General features: G+C 37.6%; 1 protein-coding gene across 1 annotated transcript in view; it reads left to right on the top strand.

The window, feature by feature from the left end:
- The window catches only part of LOC145984136 (E3 ubiquitin-protein ligase UHRF1-like), a 163,840-nt gene that overhangs the window by 73,638 nt on the left and 65,727 nt on the right, over window positions 1-24,475 (top strand). The window contains exons 7-9 of the mRNA XM_083117578.1: window positions 9,721-9,940; window positions 13,562-13,773; window positions 19,176-19,319. Coding sequence (XP_082973704.1) covers window positions 9,721-9,940; window positions 13,562-13,773; window positions 19,176-19,319 — 576 coding nt within the window. The remainder of the gene's footprint in view (window positions 1-9,720; window positions 9,941-13,561; window positions 13,774-19,175; window positions 19,320-24,475) is intronic.

Here is a 24,475-nt window from a genome sequence, read left to right as displayed (position 1 = left end):
CGCTAAAGTATCCAGATAAAGTAATTCATAAAATGTAATTTACCAAGATTGAAAAAAGTACCTACGTTTTCCCTCATTTGGCAAAATCTGTCCCTACGTTCCTACGCGGGCGAAATTTAGTGAAAAGTCCCTATGCGTAGGGACATGTCCCTACGGTTGGCATCACTGCCGACACGTGCAGTATGAAGCGCCCTCTCGCGGCTGACAACTCACCCAACCCCCGATAAGCTGCAGGCGCTGTCGCGACAACTGAGAATAAAGTAGCGATGACTAATCTAAGATTAGATGTCAGAAATAAGGTGCCAGAAATATTTGTATTTGGGAGGACACCTTTTCCTGCATCCGTGCGACAAGGTACGTGCTTATTTCAATTGTAATTGTAACTGTAATTGTGAAAAGTGGAAACATTACAAAACAAGCGGTTTCTGTTACGGACTTCCTGAACGCAATTTGCCGGGACCTGTTGCATGAAGAGTCCGCGGAACGGCCGTCACTCTGGCGGTGAACGACTGAAATAACCTCCCTGTACTTGATCCTCCTTTGGTGTTTTGAGACATCAGAGAAAAAAATACAAGACTCAAAATGCAAGGAGCCAGCTGTGTTCTGGGTTGTAATTCTGGCCTGGTCATGGGTGTTTTTTTGTGAGTGTCTCTTCATCAATGTCATCATATCATCACTCAATCTCTTTGTTGTAATTAGCCAAAAGTGTCAGAAAAGTGACATAAAATAACCTAGATCAAGAAAAACTCTCAACATGGCTCCTGAATTGGCAAGCACCATGGTTCCAAGCTCATCTAATATACTGTATTATCAGGATATCTACCAGTCAAGAAAGTCATGAAAGTCCAGAAGAAGTAAAGAAATTAATACTTGTGGTCAAGAATATTTTGCTATCACAATGACTGATTGATTGATTTAGTTTATTTTACTTCACTATTCTGCCCCTTTGGCTAATTGTGAAGATTAGAATTAGAATTATAAATTCTTTATTGACGGGCGAAGTTCACTCTACCAATGGTGGTAAGATAAGTTGGATGAAGGGACAATCGCAAATATATAGGGCTGACAACACGAGCCCCACATATGATTATACTGGCTGAGTGTCCAGATGCTAGATGCTTGCTAGACTCCCAAATGCAGTCTAGGATTCATTAATTGTCTTGTTAAATACAGTTTCAATTTTCATCTTAACTGGCGTTTTGGTAGGGATTTTTCATTAAATAAATATTTATTTTCTTAATTGCTAATTTCCAACTTTACTTAAATAGGAGGTCTCAGCTGCGGTAGCTCAGTCATTAGGGTGTCTGACTACCATGTGAGAGACCCGGACTTGATCCCCTGCAGGGGAGAACCGGGATTTTTTTTTTCCACCTGTTCCAAGTGGCTCCGGCACCCACCCAGCATCATATAAAGGTATAAAGGTACCCAATCTGGGGGAAACTCGAGGGTTTAAGGCAGCCAAGGGCATGGTGCTGATCACATCACCCCACCTATAGCCGTCCGTGATCAAGAAAGTGTGGGGCTCAAACTCCACTCCCCTTATACACCTTTATGGCATGCTGCAAAGCATAGGGGAGCACTTTACTTTTTTACATAAATAGGGGTCGTATATAGAGGTTAAGAAAAACAAATATAAAGGTCAAGAGAAAGTCGTGAAAAAATCAGAAATTTTGGATTTCAGAAATTTTGGATTTGATTACATACAAGTGTAAGTTAAACAGAGTGTGCCACTGGGGAAGTAGAGTCTATTTATCCTGGTAATTGTGCGAAATGAAATACTTTGGAGATTCTGAAGAGTGGAATGTTGTGACGGAAATGCAAACGAACTGAATAATGAAAGATATCAGTTCGTAGCTCCCCATATGCAGGGGCTATAAGCCAAGTAATGCCAAGAACTAATATATCCATTGAACCCACTGCAGATAGCATGCCCACTTGCAGGGTTAAACAGATTCAAATACTCAATTTTGTATTTCAAAAGTTTGATTACAGAGGAAAAGTTTTTGCATGTTATTAATACAATACAGTGTGATTGCTATGCTGCAAGGAACAACCCAAGATACTCTTATAATCCAGTAAATGGTATTTTTATAACACTTTTATATTTCGTATGTTGAAAATTGTGTGGCATTTCTGTAAAATAACAACATGCAGGATGTTTCAGAGCAACCCAGACACTACCTTTTCCTCAAGAATGGGAGATCGTATCAAGTTGAAACAAAAAAACTTTACCACTAAGTTGTGCCCAAAGAATCCGTAGAAAGTATTTGCAACAGCCCAAAAGCCACCCTTTGTGGTTTTAATGGGGTGCACATGCCCAGTTTGTGTGATTTTCAAATGGGAAGGGTATGTTTGGAATGCAGATTCGGAAAGGCGGGGAAATTATACGACTGTCATATGAAACATTTGTGTGTACCACCTACCGTTTTCTGTGTAGAAAATGGTTTTGAAAAAAACAAAAGGTGAGCCAAATCGAGTATACCGAGCTTAACAATTAAGATAAGTGCAGCACAATAACAGTTTTGGAAAGTGCAGGACACAAGCTTTTCAACGATATGCCACATGATGACTGTGGGACTAAAGAAGGATGAAACCGGTTGACCCAAAAAAGGGGGTCTAAAGTTAGGGAAGAACTCGGAAATTTCAAATGGCAAAGGGGGTCGAGTAATACCTTGTTTTAAGGGTCAGAGAAAACCTGAAAAGGATGCGAACATGATTTTGTAATCCACTGACCAGTTTCAAAATGGCGACCAAAACAATTCGGACCCCTGAAGTTGGTGTTCCAAAGTGAGGAATTACGTACATAAATAGCAAAACACAAACACTGGACAGAGTACATAAGATCCTGTACAAACAATTATGGTAATGGGTCCGCTCTTGAAACACCGTACTACTGTAAGCTTTGTTTGAGCTGCAACTTTGACCGCCATTCACACTTTCTCCAGGCTTAGGACTGGCAACAAATGGTTTACTGTCACACACAATAAGGAATTCGTTGGTGTGTTTAACAGCTGCTTCGCCAACGAAAAAGGTCCTTTTCTCACAATTGATTGCCAAACCATTGTTTGACAAGAGAAATAGGCCTAACTGAAATGATGATAAGAAAAACGAAAGAGTAATCAGAAACCAATGAACAAAGAAAATGAGAAGAATAGGTAAAGCACCTAGTGTTATGCACATTTACCAACTTACAGTAGATGTTTGAAATGTCTTCCCTCGGTCTCAATGCATTTCTGCACACAAACACTGAAATCATTCTGTGCTGCAATAACTTCTGCCTCGCTAATCTGCCTGCATGCAGCAACTATGCACTCGATCATGTCGTCCCTTCGTTGTAGGTTGATTTTGGTAAACAATTTCTTTCAGTCATCATCTTTCAGTCATCACCAGAGGTAATAATCTAAACATGTTAAGTCTGGTGACCTAGGAGGCCAGGGCACAGGCCCACCTCTACCTACCCAGCAACCACGAAACATTGCATTCACCTGATTCCTTGCTGTCAGCTCAGAATGTGCTGGGCAGCCATCTTGTTGTAGCCACATGTGTGTTCTGATATGTAAGGGAACGTTTTCGAGAAGACTGGGCAATTGTTCTTGAAGAAATGTGCGGTACACAACACCCGTAAGCCTCGCTTGATAAAAATAAGGTCCAATTATTTGTCCGCTGATGATTCCACACCACACATTCACAGACCATCTACGTTGATGAGCAACCTCTTGCATCCACCGTGGGTTTTCGGCAGCCCAGTAATGCATGTTGTGCTGATTTACCTGACCATCACTTTTAAATGTAGCCTCGTCAGACCACAACATTTCATCAAAGAATTGAACATTTGCATTCACTTGAGCTTGAGACCACATGCAAAAGTCTAGCCTGCTTTGAAAATCAGTTCCATGTAGCTCTTGATGCAAGGACGCGTGGTACGGGTGAAATCTGTGATCCTTTAAAATCCTTCTCACTGTACTTGCGCTGACACCAGAATCACGAGCAACTTGCCTGATACTCACGTGAGGATTGAGATGGAAGGCTGCAAGTACACCAGCAGACCTCTCATCTCAAACAGGCCGAGCAATGCATTCATGTTTGTGACTGCTAGAAGGTTGAACATTGCCCCTTCTGCGTACATGATTGGCAAGCATGCGAAAAACATGTCTTGAACGATGTTCCCAATTGGGATACCTTGCAGCATTCACACGAGCAGCAGCAGAACTATGTTGTTGGCACTCACCCAACACCATGAGCATATCAAATGCTTCTTCGTTCGTGAAAGGCATTATTAGTTAACATTCAATAATTTGCCACTGTGAATGAAGTACAGGAATGCACACTACCCGCGAGGAATGCACTGTAGAATGTCCTGAGGTACCACACAATGCATTCGACGATGCAACCACTTGTAACAGACAACGGTGAATGAGACCAAGATTGGAGGGGCGTATTCGCATTATCAGTGGAAGCACACTGGAACGGACTGCTATGCAGGAGAGCTCGTCACACCTTGACCCGTGGTACTTTCGGATTGCCTTTGTTGAACTGGGCAGTGGGAACAGCGTAGTGCAGTCAAATGGAACTGGATGCACCGGCAACTGGCGTACTTTGTAATTTGTTGACTGGGCCAGCATGCTGTGTTGTGTACTGCACCCTACCCAACATGTGGGCTTATGCTTATTCCTACTCGTACACAATGGACCTGAAGTTCTACTCACTATATGTTGTACACTCACAGAGGCATGTAACCATTTAGAAACCTTGTCATGAATAAACAGCTGTTCTGCTGGCATTCTTTTTACAGGATCTCATGTACTCTGTCCAGTGTTTGTGTTTTGCTATTTACATACGTAATTCCTCACTTTGGAACACCCAACTTCAGGGGTCCGAATTGTTTTGGTCGTCATTTTGAAACCTGTCAGTGGATTAAAAGAATCATGTTCGCATCCTTTTCAGGTTTTCTGTGACCTTTAAAACGAGGTATTACTCGACCCCCCTTGCCATTTGAAATTTTCGAGTCCTTCCCTAACTTTAGACCCCCTTTTTTGGGTCAACCGGTTTCATCCTTTTTTAGTCCCGCAGTCATCATATGACATATCGTTGAAAAGCTTGTGTCCTGCACTTTCCGAAACTATTATGGTGTTGCACTTATCTTAATTGTTAAGCTCGGTATACTTGATTTGGCTCACCTTCCTTTTTTTGCAAAACCATTTTCTACATGGAAAACGGTAGGTGGTACAGACAAGTGTTTCATATGACATCATATTTTTTCCCTGCCTTTCCGAATCTGCATTCCAAACATACCCTTCCCATTTGAAAACCGCACGAACTGGGCATGTGCCCCCCATTAAAACCACAAAGGGTGGCTTTCGGGCTGTTGCAAATACTTTCTACGGATTCTTTGGGCACAACTTAGTGGTAAAGTTTTTTTGTTTCAACTTGATACGATCTCCCATTCTCGAGAAAAGGTAGTGTCTGGGTCACTCTGAAACACCCTGTATATTGAAATCTGTTACATTAGAATCTGTTCCAAAAATAAGTAGTAGAGGAGAACGGAGGAATGGCAAACACGCTTTGAGCTTCGTTACAGCTGAGATTTTAATTTTTTTTATCACAATTAAAATGTTGAGTGGAAAGTACCTTCTTTGCTTTACCAATCCCCCACTGAGAGAAGTTTAAAATTTTAGTATCTTAGCTGCTAACAAGAAAAAAAGTATACACTTTTCGGCATTACCCCAAAGTTCGGGGGAAGAGCGAACATGTTGATCTCCATTACCCCTTATGAGAACTACCGTGATAGAAGGGATATACATTTTATTTTTAATAAGGCCTCTACATGTTTTCTTGAAGTAATAATTCATGATACAAAGTTATTTGTAGTAGCAAAATTATATTTTTTTCACTTTACACCTGCTGAATCAAGAAAAGAATTTGATGTTAATTTTCACAAAAGTCACAAAGATAAACACACTTCTTGCGTTCCCTTTTGTTCTTCTCCATCCACATTTAAATCAATCAAGTCTAGATCTTCATCACTGTAGCAGATGTTTGAGACATTTACACTTCGCGCCACATCCTCATCTTCTGAAGAGTCTAAATCATTTTGTTTGTCAAACAAATGCCTAATATTCTCTTTTGAAGCAATCACTTTCTTTCTCTTCTCATTTATATCTTTTCTCTTCTTCTTGTCTTCTAACTTGTGTTTCATGGGAGTAGAAGTCAAATGTTCCGAATGCTGTTTCTTACGACCCTTGTTTGTTTGCTTGGTGTTGTTGTTTATTCCTGAGGGGCCTGGGATTGGTGAAATATCAGCGACAGGAATATGTTCCCCTTTGTTAGGGGCATTTTCTTCATGACACACCTTATGTAAGCACTAAGGAAGTCTTCTTCGCTGAAAACATCTGGATTGAAAGGGTAGATTCCGGTGGTCCTAAAACCTGATACCCCCTTTTCTATATTTGCTACTTCAAGGTAAGCTTTTTTGAAAAGAACAGGAACATCAGATGGCAATATTCTGTTATATTCTCGGATATGGACATCACACTCTTTATTAAAAGCAAATTTAAGAGGGCCGAAAAATGTGACGTCCAGTGGCTGCATACGATGAGATGTATGCGGAGGTAAGGATAACATAAACACTCCATTGTCCCTACAAAAATTGTATGACTTGAATGGTTGTCCAGTATTAGCAAAACTGGGTGTGATGTGGATGATTTGACAAAAGCTGCAAAATGTTTGAGCCAAGTACAAAACATTTCGAGGAAGCATAGATAGTCCCCTCTGGATCACCTCGCTGGCACTGCACTTGGAAGTCATACCCCTGGGAAAAATCATCATAGGTGGAACGTACGTTCCAACAGCATTCATTGAACAGCAAATTGTAATTGTTCTTCCCCTTTCCCCACTTGTAGGTGCACCAACTTGTTTTTGCCCTTTGGAAGCCAGAATATACCCAGGTTTTTGAACACAACTTATCCCACTTTCATCGACATTGAATATGTTTGATGTACTGAAGTTGTAGTTATCCATCAAATCACTCAAGTTTGAATAGAATCTGTCTACTTCAACTTTATTGAATCCTTTAATGCGATTTAGGCTTGTAGCTTCTGGTTTCCTAACACTCACGGAGGAATTTCTTTTTAGAAACCTAGTCAACCAGTCTTCACTGGCTTCAAATTTTGCAATGTGATTTTGCTCAGCATATTGAAATGCAATGCATCTGAGACCAAGAGGAGTAATACCATAAAACGAATTAGCCATTAAAATCACATGATCGGCTATTTCTTACTCTTGATTTTTTGTAAAAACAGGTTTTCTACCCATGCTAGGAGCATCGTTGTTACCAGATTTCAATTTGTCATGTAGAGTGGTAATTGGAATTTTACATACTTTAGATACTTCTCTCAAAGATTTCCCCATGGACCTCGCCTTCTTCGCTTTCTCCAGGTCTTCCTCCATCCATTGGGCTGCGTCTGTCTTCCATTTAGGGTTTCTCATCTGCAACAGATAGAAAAAGGAATGGTGAAGTTAGCCTTCAAAAAAAGTGCGCTGCACACATGATGACAGTGAATTGGAATTGTGTGTAATGGTGTAAAAATTCTGGTTCGAAAAGAATGCCATTAGGCATATAATACAGAATTTCCTTAAAATATATTGTATGGTATCCCTGAGATATTTTTAGCTTTCAAAAACAAGGTTTAGGCTACACAGTTTTATGTTGAAAACACTACAATGTTCTAATAAAGATTTAAAAGAAATAAAATGAAATTTTCTTGAATTGTATTAGTTCAATATTCATTTATTTCATATTTTTTATATTATGTTGGGAGCTAGTGGCCTTTGTTGCTGAGGCTCAACCATAAATCAAGTAGGTTAACTTATTCTTTGCTTGATATGCTAATATTAAAACCATATAAGGGGCAATGCCGAACATAGTGTTCGTCATTGCCCCTTTACACGCCATCATGGTTTGAACTTTGTAAGTCGTGAAACGAATAAGTAAAATGGAAGCTACCAAAGTAAAACATCTACTAAAAATGTTTATACTATATGTGCATTATAAACGGCTAAGATAATGTAACAAAATTAAACTTACCTCACTGTAAAGTAGAGTGAACTTTACAAGGAAATTGGCGGAAACACGTTTCGCACTTCCTCTTCCAAGCCGAGCAGCCAACTGACCTTGTAGGCAGTGGAACTTGTTCACACATTACCGGCGCAGGTGGCAGCACTAGACGTTGGCTTCAAGATTGCTTTTAGTTCAAAAACTGGATGTTCGGTATTACCTCAGTGTTCGCCATTTCCCCATTCTGCCCTATATCTAAATTGGTAAATTTTCTGCTTCCTTACATCATTAAGATACACTAACCCAACATTAGAAATAATAACTTTTCATAATGTCTGTTGACTGTACCAAATTTTCTTCAAAATTATATAGGCTTTGCTTTTTCACTTATTTTGTGGTAACAGAAGTCTTGTTAAGCTTTCGTTATTTACTGCTTATAAATGTTGAGTTTCCCGTCAGTATAATACAAACTCTCATCTTGTCATCAAGGGTACCACTTCTGATTCACAGTTGAGACACCTACAACAGTGTTTCAGACCATAGTTTAAATTACAGGTCCAAATGTAGTTATCTATCAGAGCTTAAGGTTTATTTTCAGTACACACGGATGTTCGTATTATTGAAATCTCTTTCAAAATGCCTCTTTGTCAATTGCAATTTATATTAGGATTGATATCCCAAACATGATGATTAGAGATATGCATATTTTGTTTTTGACAAAAACATGAAATGTGAAATAACATGTGATAATGTTAATTTTTCATGGTTTTGAAAGGGGTAAGGTAAATTTTTCTACCATGTTTTTCCACAAAATGATGTGAAATGAACTGCACAATTAACTATGAAACATAAAATTTAGTTTATGTACTGACACAACATTTTCTGAAGTCTGAATTATGCTGTGAGCGGTGCAAAATCATTGAAAGTGATTAACTCTGATGTGAAAGATTGAGAAGTAAAAGTGAACTCTTCTTTCTTTACATAGGAATTAACTTAATAGTCTGTTAAGTACATAAATGTGCCATGAGAAGGGAAATGTTTATTTTGTGTACTACAATTCAATCAAGTCAAATTTGGAATTTCATTCACCATTTTAACACTGAAATGCACCCAGTTTTTGTACCGATATCTTTGATCTTGTGTGATTACAATACAAAACAAAATAAATCAAAATTAATTATTGCATATGAATATTTATTAAGTAACTTCTTTCTCTGGTGCTGTCAGAAGCTTGTTACATATTTCATGAACTTGATGGTAAAGTGGTTGACCCACCATCTTGCTGGCGAAGGTTTTAATTTTTCATCCTGGCTTGGGCATCTGTGTTCCTTGTGATCATCAATGACGAAGTTTCATGAATTTCATCTAATCATCATTCATTCTTATTGCCACAATTAGCGAAAAAATAGGGAGATGGGATTCAGAAAAAGAAAAATTCAAACAAAGTGCAAATTTGTCATATCTGCTTTCAGTACATACATATTTTTTTCCCGTATTGTATTGGTAAAAAAATGTATTCATTATTAGGGCTCATATATTAACTTGATCAACTGTATTTGTCATAGAATAAATTAACTATTTAAATATTAAATAAACTGCATAAAATAAATTAACTATTTATATAATAAATAAACTGATACATATTTGTGTATTTTTCTTACATGTAGGTACTGCCCTGATTGTGAAATTAACAGAAATGAAATAGTTGGGGCTGGGAGAGAACTGAACAACAGCAGGAAGAAGGATGCTCAGTCAAAGGTCAAGAGGGACTGGGGAAGAGGAATGGCTTGCATTGGACGTAGCAAAACATGTTCGTTAGTTACTCCACATTACTATGGCCCAATTCCAGGAATTGATGTAGGCACCTGTTGGAGGTACCGAATCCAGGTAGGAATTCTGTTTTGAAAGTTTGCATAACCAGTATTGTATATTACAAAATAACATAATAGATCTTACAGTGAAACTAAATTTTATTCTTTGGGTGACATTTCATTCTACTTTTTCGAACTGACACTACCAAGATATCTGTATACACAACGTTACATGGCTAGTTACTGTACCCTCTACACCACTGATTCTCAAAGTGTGCTCCGTGGAGCCCTAGGGTTTTGCGATGCTTTCTGTGAACAATCCCTCATCACACACTCATACTTACGAGGCAACTTTTTTTCATTCAGAGGTCCCGAGTTCCCACTGCAACTTAAAAGGCAAAAGAAGCATGACCTATTATATTGCACCGAAAATGTGAGGTCACTGCAGCGTTTTTGAAATGCAATGATTGCACGACTGAAAGAATAAACTGCCACAAAGCAGAGTTTCCCTGTTGCTCTTCTTTGATGCTCTATTGTTGGAATTTAAAACACATGATTGCACCACAAGGTCTACTCCAGTTTCTTGCCATCTCTTCAGTTTGTTTGGCTTCATTTGATTCGGTGAAGGTGTCGAATCATAAGTCTGCACATTTTTTGTTGTGGTGGTGAGCATTTGTCATGGATCGGAAAAGAAGCTCCTTTGACAGTGGATGTTTCAAAGCCAGTGCCAGGCCGTTCAAAACCAGAAGTGGAGAATGACTCCACAACAGAAGGATGTCCAAGTGATATGTTCACTGGGAAGGAAGAACAAAGTGCTGCTAGAAGCAAAACTCCTGACTGTTCCATTAAGAAATGTAAATATTATGAAAGAAGAAACAAGTTCATTTGTCACATTGAGGTCAGAAATTGAAACACTTTTTTTCTTATGAATACTTAACATGCAGATGTAGGAGCATTTTCTTTGATACCATATTATGATTTTTTTTTACGACATGGCTAGAACATCAGAAACACTAAAATTGAGCTAAAACCAATATTTCTCATAATAATAATTCCCGAATTTCCTTGGCTGCAAAAATTCAATTCTGTTCAGACGGGCATAGAAAAAATATAGATTTTTGGTTGAAAAGGGATCCACAGTTTGAAATAATTTGATGAAATAATTTGATAAATGTTGCTCTACACATTGGTAGTGTGTCCTCAAAATCTTCAGGCCAACTAGGAACGAAATATCATCGGATGAATGAGAGCCAATTTCACAATTTGATTTCTTGTATTTACCAGAATAAACAATGCTTTGCAAGTAGAATTGAAAAATAGAGGATTGTCCATTACATGGAAAATCTTGTAACAAAAAATAATTAGAATTTGCTAGGCATAGGACCGATTAATCAGTACTCTTATCGGTATCTGCTGATATAGGCATATCGGTGTATTGGGTTAACTCTCTAGCCTTCTTAAACCCGAAGGTTCATGGCTGCAGCAACACAGGCCTTCCATCTTTCCCTATCTTGAGCAAGATCTATATACTCTTTTCCATCCCTACCGATTTCCCTTAGGTCCATCTCAACGTTGTCCCTCCATCTTCGTCTTGGCCTTCCTACAGGTCTCTTACCATCAGGTTTCCCAACAAGAATCCTGTAAACTCCTCTTTCCTCTCCCATTCATGCCACATGGCCTGCCCACCTAAGTCTTCTTGATTTAATTATTCTAATAATAGCTGGACATGAATACAAATTATGTAGTTTTAAAATATGTAACCTTCTCCACTCACCTGTCTCCTCATCCCTTTTAGGTCCAAAGATTTTCCTAAGGATCTTATTTTCAAATACTCTCAATTTATGTTCCTCTTTCAATGCAAGGGACCAAGTTTCACATCCATATAATACTACAGGCAAAATTACTGTTTTGTATATTTTAACTTTTAGTTTCTTAGATATTAAACGAGAAGACAAAAGTTTATGAAGAGAGAAGTAACATGCATTTCCTGAATTAAGCCTACTTTTTAATTCCTCTTTAATATAATTTTCATTTGTTAATATTACTCCTAAGTATTTGAATTTGGAAACTGATTCAAACGAGTTGTTATCAATAATTAGATTTTGATTATTACCTAACACTTGGTTTCGGCCTGTAAGCATATATTTAGTTTTCTCTTTGTTAACTTCCAAACCTATCTCTTTAGCAGTTTTGAAAAATATTTTAGCATTATTCTTAATTGTATTCACATCATCCCCCAGTAAGTCTACATCATCTGCATATGCTAACAACTGAGTCACACCATTTAATTTTGGTAAAATTACCGATTATTTTACTGATCCGATATGCCCATAAATATCTGATAATTTAGTGCAAAATTCTGCCATTTTGTCGTAATTTTTTATGGATAATCTCTATGCCCTACTTTCTAAAAAAGTAAATGTCTAAATATGCAATTTCTTTTTCACTGCAGTCACCTTGAAACAAACATTTATTAAGGAGGTCAATGAAACTTTCAGGTTCTTCAAGGACCATTTCTAATTTTATATCGGATTGGTAGAATGTCGGTCATCGGTATCGGCAAATTTTATATCTGTACTTTATCGGTATCGGCCAAAATTTTATATTGGCCCATCCCTAGTATTTGCACATGTTTTTCATTTGCAGTATTTACAATTTAGGTGTTTATTGTAGAGAGTTTGAACATTATATTACATATCCATCCATCACACATCAATCAGATGTACATAAAATATTGCTGAAACAAGTAAGTGTTGGGCCTCCAAGGTTGCCAGGTCAGAGCAAAGATACAGTTGGCATCTGGAAATGTTGTTGGTTTTTTCATTTTTTTTTGTCTAGGCTTGTCATTAAATTCAGATTGATTTCTGTAAAAGTAAACAGCTTTTGACAAAGAACACCTGGAGTTTCTCTCTTCACAAAGATGTTTGTACACAGGTCACACACATTTATGAGAGTGACTTTGTTAAGCAGCTACACAAGAGCCTTAATGCCAGTGGGGACTACATTAAAAATTAGGTCGTCATACTCGTAATGACATCTGTCACCAGAACATTTCTGACTAATGGAACTGAAAAATTTATTTTCTGAATACCCAACATAATGTTGTCTGAACCTTCATGTTCTCCATGTGAATTTGTAAATCTCAAAGTTCTAAAAAAAAAAAAAAAAAAGAAAGAAAAATCAGTGTGGAAAATGTGCATGTTGGAGTGGGAAAAACATTGTACTAAATATTGTGCAGTACTATTTGATTTGTATTGTCAAATAGTGCAAGTGTTTAGTACAAACTTCTGCGTTAAGTATAAAATTGAAATTTTCCTATTGCTGTATATCACTTTTCTAACGTTGGAAGCGGCCCTGGCATCTACCCAGCGTCGAATAACATGGGTACCCGGGGGAAACCCTGGGGGGTAAAGGCGGTCAGGGGCGTGATGCTGATCACATCACCCCCACTCATGACCGGATCAAGAAAGTGTGGGACGTTACCCCCGCACCCCCTATACGCCTTCATGGCGTGGTGCTAAGCACAGGGGAGCACTTTACCTTTTTTTTTTTGTATATCACATTAGATTGTCAAATTACCAGATTCTAATTAAATTTACAATTAAATTTCATGAAAAGTTTTCACTGTTAAAACAACAAATAAAGTTTTCACTTTTAAAATAACAAATATGTCTTTATTGGAATTAATTTATTTCAGGTGTCAGAAGCAGGTGTTCATAGACCACACGTCGCAGGCATACATGGCTGTGCAACTGGAGGGGCTTACAGCATTGTCCTCGCCAATGGATATGATGATAACATAGACAGAGGAAATGAAGTTATATTCTCAGGTACTGGAGGACGAGACTTGTCAGGAAACAAACGGACAGCAAAACAGACTTCAGATCAGGTGCTAGAAAGGAACAACTTGTAAGTTTGATTACTAATTTATAGGGACACAAATTTATGGTAAATAAAAACTGAGGAGAGCGGTAAATAAAAAGTTAGATCAGCGGTATATACCAGCGGTGAAAAAAAATAATTTGCACACACTTTTTCATTATGAGAGGAAACAACATACAAAAGAGCTATAAATTGATAAACTACTTCATTTTTATATACTGTACACATGCACAAGTACTTAGCTGTCCAACCAAAAAGAAAACATCAACACAAAATCACTTCATTTCTAAATTGCATATCTCAAGTGATTTATTCATTGTATGTATTTAAAGGATATCCTTGCTGTCCAACAAATAAAATAATCACTACTGTACATACACAAACACATGTTAAAAATCACATGATGATAAACAAAATTCATTCATGACTGAACACCAATGACACCATTGTTTCCCTCGATGTGCGGGAACAGACTAATCTTATTGCTGCTACAGCTAGCAAGTTCAATGAAACTGGAAGTTGAGTAGACATTCGGGGGAAGAAAGGAATGCAGCTTGACAGGCAACGAAGTTTTCGAACTGAGATTATGTGCATGGGAAATCCCAATTTGCAGCGTCTTCCTGATGTGATCGAAGATAAAACGTTCTTCAGCTGCAAGTGGTAGGAAACTTTAGGCAAACGTTTCATTACAAATCGACAGTTTGCGCGCGCAACCTCGATTGCCGGTTTTTGCGTGTTTTCTACTTAATTTGATGATATTTCACGAAAAAGCGTTCATTTCGTGGAAAAGCACACATTTCGCATTACTTCGCGAAGTACCACAATAAACCTGTGGTGAAGAGACTAGATTTTTCATTGTTATCCCCCCCCAACTTTGCTGCTCTTCTGTTAACTTTTTGGTGTTACTTTCCCAAAATTTGTGTTTTTTATTTGTCACAATTTTTTGGCCAGAATACTGAAAATTATACCTTCTTTGTGTTTCTAAACTAGTATTTTAATTTGTAGGTCATATCATAGTCCAACTTGTTTTAAATCAGTAAATTAGTGCTAATATTAACAACATGTAATTATTTGTGCACAAGAAATTTTGTGTTCCTGCTTTGCTAATTTAATAGTTGTTTTTTTCGGATTAATTTCAAAGGCTCACTGCTTTCATTCACTAAGGGCGGTTTCCCAGAGGCCATATTCTCAGTGAATGAAGTCAGTGAGCCTTCAAAATTAATTGAAAAAACTATCAAATTAGCAAACTGAAACACAAAATTTCTCATACACAATAGTATAAAACTGCGTTTACTGCATCAATCATGATTTTCATTTTTTGATTGATGAATTGTAGTTAGTAGGGTAGATTAAATAATTATAAATATAGGTATATTTTTATTTTTCAAACCTGAAATGCATTTCTAGCTGTTGAAATTCAGGCACAAGAATGTTGCAATACACTCTTCATTACAAAATTACTGCATAATTAGAGCTTTCCAGATTCCCATTATACAAACTCTTAAACAATAATTAATTAACCTTCACTTGAAATTTCCACACGCTTTTCTTATCTTCTTGTGTGGGAAGTCAGACTTCGTTCTCCATTATTTTAAAAGCTATTCTTACAATGTGAATGCAATATTTTGCAAATGAAAATAATGCATGCCACAGCACCACACTGATATAATATCCAGAAGGAAACTAGGTCGATGCTAAACAGTCGCACCTAACTTTTCTCTTTGTCCTTGAAAACTTGCCTCTGGGATTGCACGAGTTGCCACATCGTCCCTTGTTAAAATTTTCACTTCATTCTTTTTAAAATGTTGAACGAAACATGAATTCACACTCTTGTAACCTGGGATATTGGATTTCACAGTATTTTTCATTTTTAAACACAAAATGTCTTCAAATTTGTGGGAAAAGCCTCAATTCAAAATTTATGCCAAATTTGCATTATTTTGTGTGCATGAAAAACATGTTTATTACATGTCATTGCAACATACATAAACACTTCTTTGCAACAGTTAACTTTTTTCGGTGTTATCTCATTTTAAAAAATTCCAAGGTCTCCAACTAGAAGAAATATCCAACATAGGATAGTTTCATGTAACTTTAAACTCTACACTGAAGGTTCCTTCATTAGATGTTTTTTTTAAACTTTATATTGATGAATTGTTCTTTCATCAAGGACTCTGCTGAGTAATGAGGTCTAGGCAATGAAGATAATAGTCACAACTGTTGTTGTGTCCAGGTATTCTGACAGGTATACAAAATACCAAAATGGAATTAATTCTATGAATAGGGGTTACAACTGGTGGAAAGACCCATTCCCGCCTATCTGCTAAAGGTCAAGTCCACAATTTGCAGAAGGCTAATCTGAACTGGACGTACATCTTAAAGTCTGATCCAAACTACTACGTACCTCCTTAAAATTGTGATGTTAGGGCTGAGCCGATACTGATGCCAATGTATTGGTATATACCGATACCACTGTATTAAATAAAAGAGCAAGATTCAACTGATGCAAAAAGGTTTTCCCACCACATGTAAACTTGTTGACGGTGGCTTCTCAGCACCATGTGGCAGCAATTAATGCTCCATTTCTTGAAAACTACACGCAATATTTCAGTTCATTTGTCATATGTCATATGAAGGTACAATGTACTTGAATTACAAAACAATGTATCCATTGTTACTATTATTAACAAGCAGAGTTTGAAAAAGTAATTTTTTCCCCCTGAGTATTATGGGATATATCCTCAACCACTACTTTCTTCTGACATATTTCACTTATACATGTAATAATGGGGACAAAAGAACACTTTACCAATGTACGACAATTAGTGGTCCAGGAGCAAATACCCAATTTTCAAAATTTCCCAAAAATTTCAACTTTCGAAAATGTTGCATAATTTCAATTTTTTTCCAGATTAGGGAACTGTCATTGCATATCCTCGTTTGTCATGCTTCCCTTTAAATTTGGTCCTTCCAGCATCCATAAGGCTGACACTAGATGCAAAATTATGGAAATTGTTTCAGTAACTTGTCAACACTGCTGCTCTTATACATTATTATCCCTCCCCCCCCAAAGTAAATGTACTACTGCTACATGCTACATTTTTCATTCGCTCTGGTCTATTGTGGTGGCCACAGGCTCATGCTGAATACCAATTTGTTTGAAAATTTTTGATTCTTCTTCATCTTCACTTGAATTTAATTATTGGGAGGTACAATATATAAATTTCACCTCTGCTAAAACCCATGCCATTCTGAAAAGAAAAAAAACAAGAATGAAAAAACAAAACCGATGTCATCTCTTCTACAATTAGTTCGCGAGGCCTAATTGTTTTTATACATCATGGAAAGTTGGAAAAGTTCCCATTTGGGGAAGGTTTACAGGTGTGTGGGACTAGGTCTGCTACAGTTTAACATTTTATGTTAAAATGTCAGTGAAATCTAATTTGATAAACTTAAGATGAAAATGGTGGAAGTGTAAGTACTTATTTACAATTTAGAAACTTGTAAGACGTTAGTGAGTTACTAAAGATATATCTGCGAAACTTACTTGTAAATGTTCTATTAATTTCGGTGGCCTCTGCCACCATCCACTTGGGAACTCAATGTTTTACTTTTAGGTTGACTTCCGGTTCCTGTTGTTGTTTCCTCGACTACCGCTAGGTTTGCTGGTGTAGCCATTTTGTCTGCTGGGCATGATGGGTTTGAGCTGTTGTAATAGTGGGAGCCAAATGATGAGCCTGACTGCTGTCGATATTCAGCTCATGCGGAAAGTGCATAATTGCATGCGTCTCTTCGATTTTGGTGTCGATTAGGGTGTGTGATGTGTGCCTAACTGAAACTTTTTGGATCTTGTGTTTATTGAACTTGAGGTGCCTTGCTAGTCCGGTAGTGGTTTGGGATTTTTTTGCATCTGCTAAGTGCTGTCGTATACACTCATTAACAGATCTGATGGTTTGTGTGGGAGTTGAACAAAATAGCCAGTGCCCTAAGCAAACATAAGAGATCATTCCTTTCCCCACAGAACCCATGTGTATATGACGCCCAGTGTGAATGCAACTCACACTACATTGGCAGATCCATCAGATCTGTCAACAAGCGTGTACAACAGCACTTAGTGGATGCAAAAAAATCCCAACCCACTACCGGACTAGCAAGGCACCTCAAGTTCAATAAACACAGGATCCAAAAAGTTTCAGTTAGTCACACATCACACACCCTAATCGACACCAAAATCAAAGAGAGATATGCAATTATGCACTTTCCGCATGAGCTGAATATCGACAGGGGTCAGGCTTATCATGTTTGGCTCCCACTATTACAACAGCTCAAACCCATCATGCACAGCAGACGAAATGGCTGCACCAGCACCCCTAGTGGTAGTCGAGGAAACAACAAAAGGAACCGGTAGTCAACCTAACAGTAAAGCATTGAGTTCCCAAGTGGATGGTGGCAGAGGCCACCGAAATTAATAGAACATTTACAAGTAAGTTTCGTGGATACATCTTTATTAACTCGCTTACATCTTATATTATCAACCATGTTGTTTATTTCCCTCAACATGAATTAGAAGCTTAGTTTTCGTGAATGTCGCTTATATATAAATTTCTGTTGAATAACAGAAAAGGAGACCTAGAGTTTAGAAACAGTATTTGTAGAAAACTTTGCCTGTGTGGTGACCTGACAGGCTTTAGAAGTGGCCAGTGACCTTGCAGATATGAAGAAATAACTTACTTGAAATCAATATTTTTCAACACCAGTGAAATGTTTTGTTTCTCATTGTAGAAAAAATGCTTTCAGGAGGGTGCCACAGATCTGAATACTTTTCACAGATTTTTTTATTTTTTTTATTTTAGTATATGGATGGAACAGATTAATCTGTACTCTGTTGGTATTGATAGAAATAGGCTTATTGGTGTATCAGTTTTTGAAATGTAGCTCAAGAATTCTGCCATTTTTGTCATTATTTTTATGCATATAAACATAAACATATATACTGGTTTTGTGAAATAAATGCCTATATTTGGTTTCTTTCAAAGCAAAACTCATTGCAATCAACTGGTCACAAACAACCTTTTATCAGATTGGTAGTATTATTTGTTATCTGTATCATTATGTTGCCATCCCCCGTGGGGGAGTGCTTAGCACATTACGCTACAATGCCAGCGTTCCCAGGTTCGAATCCTGGCCTAGGCATGGATGTTTGTGAGTGTTCATTCATCAATTTCATCATACCATCACTCGTCCCCATCTTCACAAATTATCCAAAAGTGGCACAAAAGTGAAGTAAAATAAATCAAATCAGATCAATCAATCATTATGTTGTTTGGTATCTACCAAATTTTCATGTCTGCCGATCCCTAGTATAATGATAATTGTTTATAGAAAGCTCAGTAGGAGAAAAGTCATTATTTGTTACTCTTTTTGGATAGGGCATTAGCCAGGAGTTGTCATGCTCGCCTCAACAACAAGACAGGTGCAGAAGCCAAGGACTGGAAAAAAGGAAAGCCTGTGAGAGTAGTGCGGAGCTACAAACTTAAGCCTTACTCACGCTATGCTCCACAAGAAGGAAACAGGTAAAGAATTTTTTCTCTTAACATCTTGCTTAATTAGAATACGTACGTGAGTACTAAAATGATTTCTGTGAAACTTACTTGTAAATGCTCGATTAATTTCGGTGACCTCTGCCACCATCCACTTGGGAAACTCGATGCTTCACTGTTGGTTTGACTTCCGGTTCCTGTTGTTTCCTCTCTTACTCTCTTGGATGCATGCAATTATGCACTTTCTGCACGAGCTGAATATCGACAGTCATCAGGTACTCTTATTTGGCTCCCGCTTTTGCAACAACTCAAACCTATCACATGCAGCAGACAAACTGGTTACACCAGTGCTCCTAGTGGTAAGGGAGGAAACAACAGGAACTGGAAGTCAACCCAACAGTGAAGCATTGAGTTTCCCAAGTGGATGGTGGCAGAGGCCACCGAAATTAATCAAACATTTACAAGTAAGTTTCATAGGAATCATTTTAGTACTCGCATACATATTCTAATTATCAACCGCATTTTTTATTCCCTTTAACATGAATATCCTGTTTAAATTGTGAAATGATGTTTGGCTTCCTGCATAGCCTAGTGGTTACACTTTATGCAAGTTGTCTCTCTTTGATCTCCTGTAGTGCCCTATAAATTTAAGTGTTGGCCCAACTTGTGAGAGAACAGTTTGGAAACTTCTTATCAAAAAATAGCACAAAAGTTCCAATGTGAAAAACTTGATCATAATTGTCATTCTGAACAATTTCTTTTGATGTTCATACTCTTTACCTTAAGTAAAAGTTTTTTTTTTCCACAATATATATTTTGTGCTTTTTGTTTTAGTAAATAACCACACGGAAGGTAAGTTCTTGTCACATTACATTATTATTTTAAACTTTGCTGGAGAAGTGTCATTTAATATCAACAGCTGCATAATTTGAACAGGACAGGGGTTTTACAAAATCGTGTTGCAAATGCATGGAAATTCCTGTGATAAATTGGCTTTTTTTCACATTTCTGTCTAACAAGTTAAAAGGTGAAGTTGTCCTCTGTGCGTTGCACTCTGCCATGAAGGAGAGGTGGAGTTGGTGCCCTGCCTATTCTTGATTTCATTCATAATAGAGCTCGATTTCATCCATAATAGAGGTTCCATAATAGAGGTGATGCGATCAACATCAGTCTGCCTTTACCCCCAAGTTTTTCCTCCAGGTATCCATTGATTAGAGGCTGGGTTTGTCCCAGATCATCTGTGATCTCTCACTCTGGGAATTGAACCCAAGTTTCCTATTTAGCAGTCTGATGCCCTACTGACTGGACCATCACGGCCTTTAACCTTTTGAGTCCCAAGGCCATTTTCACATGTAACCCCCTTGGTCCCGAGCCGATTTGAGCAAAATGCCGAGTTTCAATTAAATGAGTGTAGATTGGAGGCTAATTGCCCTAGAGATATATACCGTTGTACGTGGAATGAACCGGAGATTCAGACTATATGAAATTTATGCAAATTTGCCATATATGTGGTGGGGGAGGGGGCTAAATCTCAAAATTACAAAATTGCGGAAAAAAATGGGCCCCCCCTCACCCCAAGAAAAAAGTACATTACAGTGTCGACATGCACATGGAAATTATTGCTGACATGTAAGGAACACAAAAATATTTGCATTATTATCATATGACCAATGTAATGTGAGTTGTACCTCCAAAAGGAATGGTTGGCACGCCACTGATTCAAGCTTGAAAATGCAGCGGTACCTTGGAATGACTTTAGCTTGGAGACTATTTGCCCTGGAGATATGAACGATATACCGTTGTATGCAGAATGAATCACAGATTCAGACGATATATACTTTATGCACATTCGGCGTACATATGGAGGGAGAAAAGGGGGAAATCCCCCTGAAAAATACTTTTTTTTAAAAAATTGGGTTTCTCACCCCCCCCCCCCCCCCCGAAAAAAAAGGATATGAAAAGTTCAAAATTCACATCGAAATTATTGCTGGCATGTAAGAAACTGAAAAATATTTGCATCATTGTCATATGACCAATGTAACGCGAGTTGTACCCCTGAAATGAAAGGCTTGTACGCCACTGTCTCAAACTTCGGAATTGAGCGAAATGCAGAGTTACATTGAATGACTATAGCTCAAAAACTAAATCCATAGAGGAATTCTATTTTTAGACAATGCAGGGTAACCTGTGTTGCAACTTGTGGAACACTTGTGCCCAAAAACAAAGGTTTCCTTCAGCGCGCCTCGAAATTCCATTCTCACAACGCAGATTCAACAACCAGTCTTCCCCCTCCCCCCACCCCCACCCCCTGCTTGTGCCTGCATGGAAAACTTTCATTTTGACATCGGATACTGATTAACAAGCTTCCTTCGAATGCAGTTACCAGGCGGGAGTGAAAAGCATTGCTTTAGAACAACAAAGCTGGTCTTCCTTTGTGGGCAAAAATTTTCCCTTGAAAAGAGATGCAAAAGAGAAGTCCCTTTTCCCACCTTTTCCCCTCCATTTTCATGAAGAAAAAAAGTGCAAGAAACATTTCTGTTAAATACATGTGTTAGGAACAATATATATAAAAAAATCGAAATTCTAGCCAAAAATAGAAAAGTTATAACGTAAAAACTACGACCTTGACAGCGTCTCGATTGACACGCTTGGGACCGCGAGGGTTACATTAGGGTTTCTTGACCGAGACGCTTGGGACCCAAAAGGTTAATAAGCTGTTCATTTGAAATTCTTACAGGTGACATAGTGCATACAGAAGTCATAATTGATCATATAAATATTAAGAAAACAAAGATATTGTAAATGAACCATGATGAACAGCACTGTAGATATTTGTCTAGGGCTGAGCCAGTGCAAATGTATACAGTGGTATTAGTATTGGGAAGTACCAGTTCAAATTTTATATAAACTACGCTGCATATTACTATGGCTTGTGAAGAAATTTACTGCAAAAATTCAGATTTTTAATTTTTTTTTATGTGTGTGAACATATGTATTGCTTTTGAGAAGGGAATTTCTACAAATAAGTTTGTCTGCTTTCCCATATAACTGCCGAGATTTTTTTTTCTCAATTTTCAAATACGGAGCCTAGACTAATATAAGCAGGATTTGAATATCTTGAATAAAAATCATGTTTTTGCCCACCATTTTCCAATGCCTTCACACAAATAAAATACCAATTCTTTATGGTATCTAGCAGCTGTACAAATTTCAGCTCAAAAACTTGAAATGTACAGTAATTATTGAGGTTAAAGTATTTGCAGTAGGCTGTATGCATTATCTTTTTAAATCTTACCTCAGAATTTTGGCCTAATAAATATCATGAAACTACTGTGATTTTGGTTTCTTACACACTGAAAATGTATTTTTGTAGTTAGTGTTTTGAAAACAAATGTATAGAGAATAATATAGCATACATAACCAAATTAAAATTGGTTTTTCGTCCAGGATGTTAAAATGAATTGTAGCTTTACAGGGGTTATTCTGGGCACAAAATAGATATCTTTCTTATCTTTGCCTCCACTACATCCCTCCTAAATCGCACATTATATTTCAGGAAGTTTTTTTTCAGCTTGTATTACTACCTGCAGGTACATTCCCGTGAGTTCAGTTTCATAACTGAACTGAAGGGCAGCCTGGTTTTTCAAAATGTCACAAATAGCCAAAATGGCCAACATTTATGTCAATACTATGACTTGAGACCAGTGCATGATTTGGAGCTCAGATTCTACCCCTAGGAGGGGTCTGCAATAGTGATTTACCTTTGGAGTTATGAAATGGTGGAAACACTAAGAAGCAAAACATAAAATGCTGTATTCAATTTTCTTCAAGCCAATGGTTTTTATGCAACTGTTTAAGCCACCACCATACAAAAAATATATCTAGTTTGAAGCAAATTTAATTGTGTCATTTGCTTAAAATTTATTTGCAACACTTTCTTACAAAATATGTATCAGGGTGGCGACAGACCTGGAAAACCTGGAAAACCGGGAAAAGTCAGGGAATTTGAGGTGTCAAAAAAAGTCAGGGAAATGTCAGGGAATTTCGTCTTCATTGACTTTGAACACTCTTTTGACGAAAATTGTTATAACTCGGGCCCTATGGGAGCAATCTACTTCGGATAACTTTTGTTTTGTAGCTAAAACATCAGCGCATGCATCGGTGTACAACTTAGAACACCGGATCGAGGAAGGGGGGCCTGGGGGGCATGTCCCCCGAATTTCAATGGAAAAAACAAAAATCTGGAGTTTGCCTCCTCTTCTCCCGCTATTTTGGGGAGAAGGTGCGAACATTAGTATTCTTTTCAAAGAATGGACACTTCTCAAGAGAATGAAACATGTTTTATGTTCTTGGGTGCCATACAAGTTGAATAATAAGCCAAAATGTAAATTTTTTTTTATGAAAAATTGGTAATTTGCAATTTTGTAGGAAAATTGTTATAACTCGGGCACTAAGGGAGCAATCTACTTGGGATATGTTTTGTTTTTCAGATAAAGCATCATAGCATGCAACCGTGTACAATTCAGAACGCCGGACCGAGGAAGGGGGGTTTGGGGGGTGCGACCCCCGAATTTCAATGGAAAAAACAAAAATATGGAGTTTGCTACATTCTTTTCAAAGAATGGACATTTCTCAAGAGAATGAAACATGTTTCATGTTCTTGGGTGACATACAAGTTGAATAATAAGCCAAAATGTGAAACTGTTTTTTACGAAAAGTAGGTAATTTGCATTTTTGGAGGAAAATTGTTATAACTTGGGCACTATGGGAGCAATCTACTTCGGATAAGTTTTGTTTTGCAGCTAAAACATCAGAGCATCCAACCGTGTACAATTCAGAACTCCGATCCGAGGAAAGTGGGTTTGGAGGGAGCGACTACCGAATTTCAATGATAAAAAAAAACATAAAAATCTGGAGTTTACCCCCCTCTTCTCCCGCTATTTTGGGGAGAAGGCGCAAACCTTAGTATTCTCTTCAAAGAATGGACGTTTCCAAAGAGATTGAAACATGTTCTTTGGTGCCATACAAGTTGAATAATATGCCAAAATGTGATTTTTTAAATTATTTTTTTACGAAAAATAGGTAATTTGCATGTTTGGAGGAAAATTGTTATAACTCGGGTACTATGGGAGCAATCTACTTTGGATAAGTTTTGGTTTGTAGCTAAAACATCATAGCATGCAACCGTG

This window comes from Lepisma saccharinum, chromosome 2 (assembly GCF_977018435.1).
Source record: "Lepisma saccharinum chromosome 2, izLepSacc3.1, whole genome shotgun sequence".
NCBI lineage: Eukaryota > Metazoa > Arthropoda > Insecta > Zygentoma > Lepismatidae > Lepisma > Lepisma saccharinum.
Note: the sequence above shows the minus strand (reverse complement) of the source record. Positions and strands in the feature narration are given on the sequence as shown.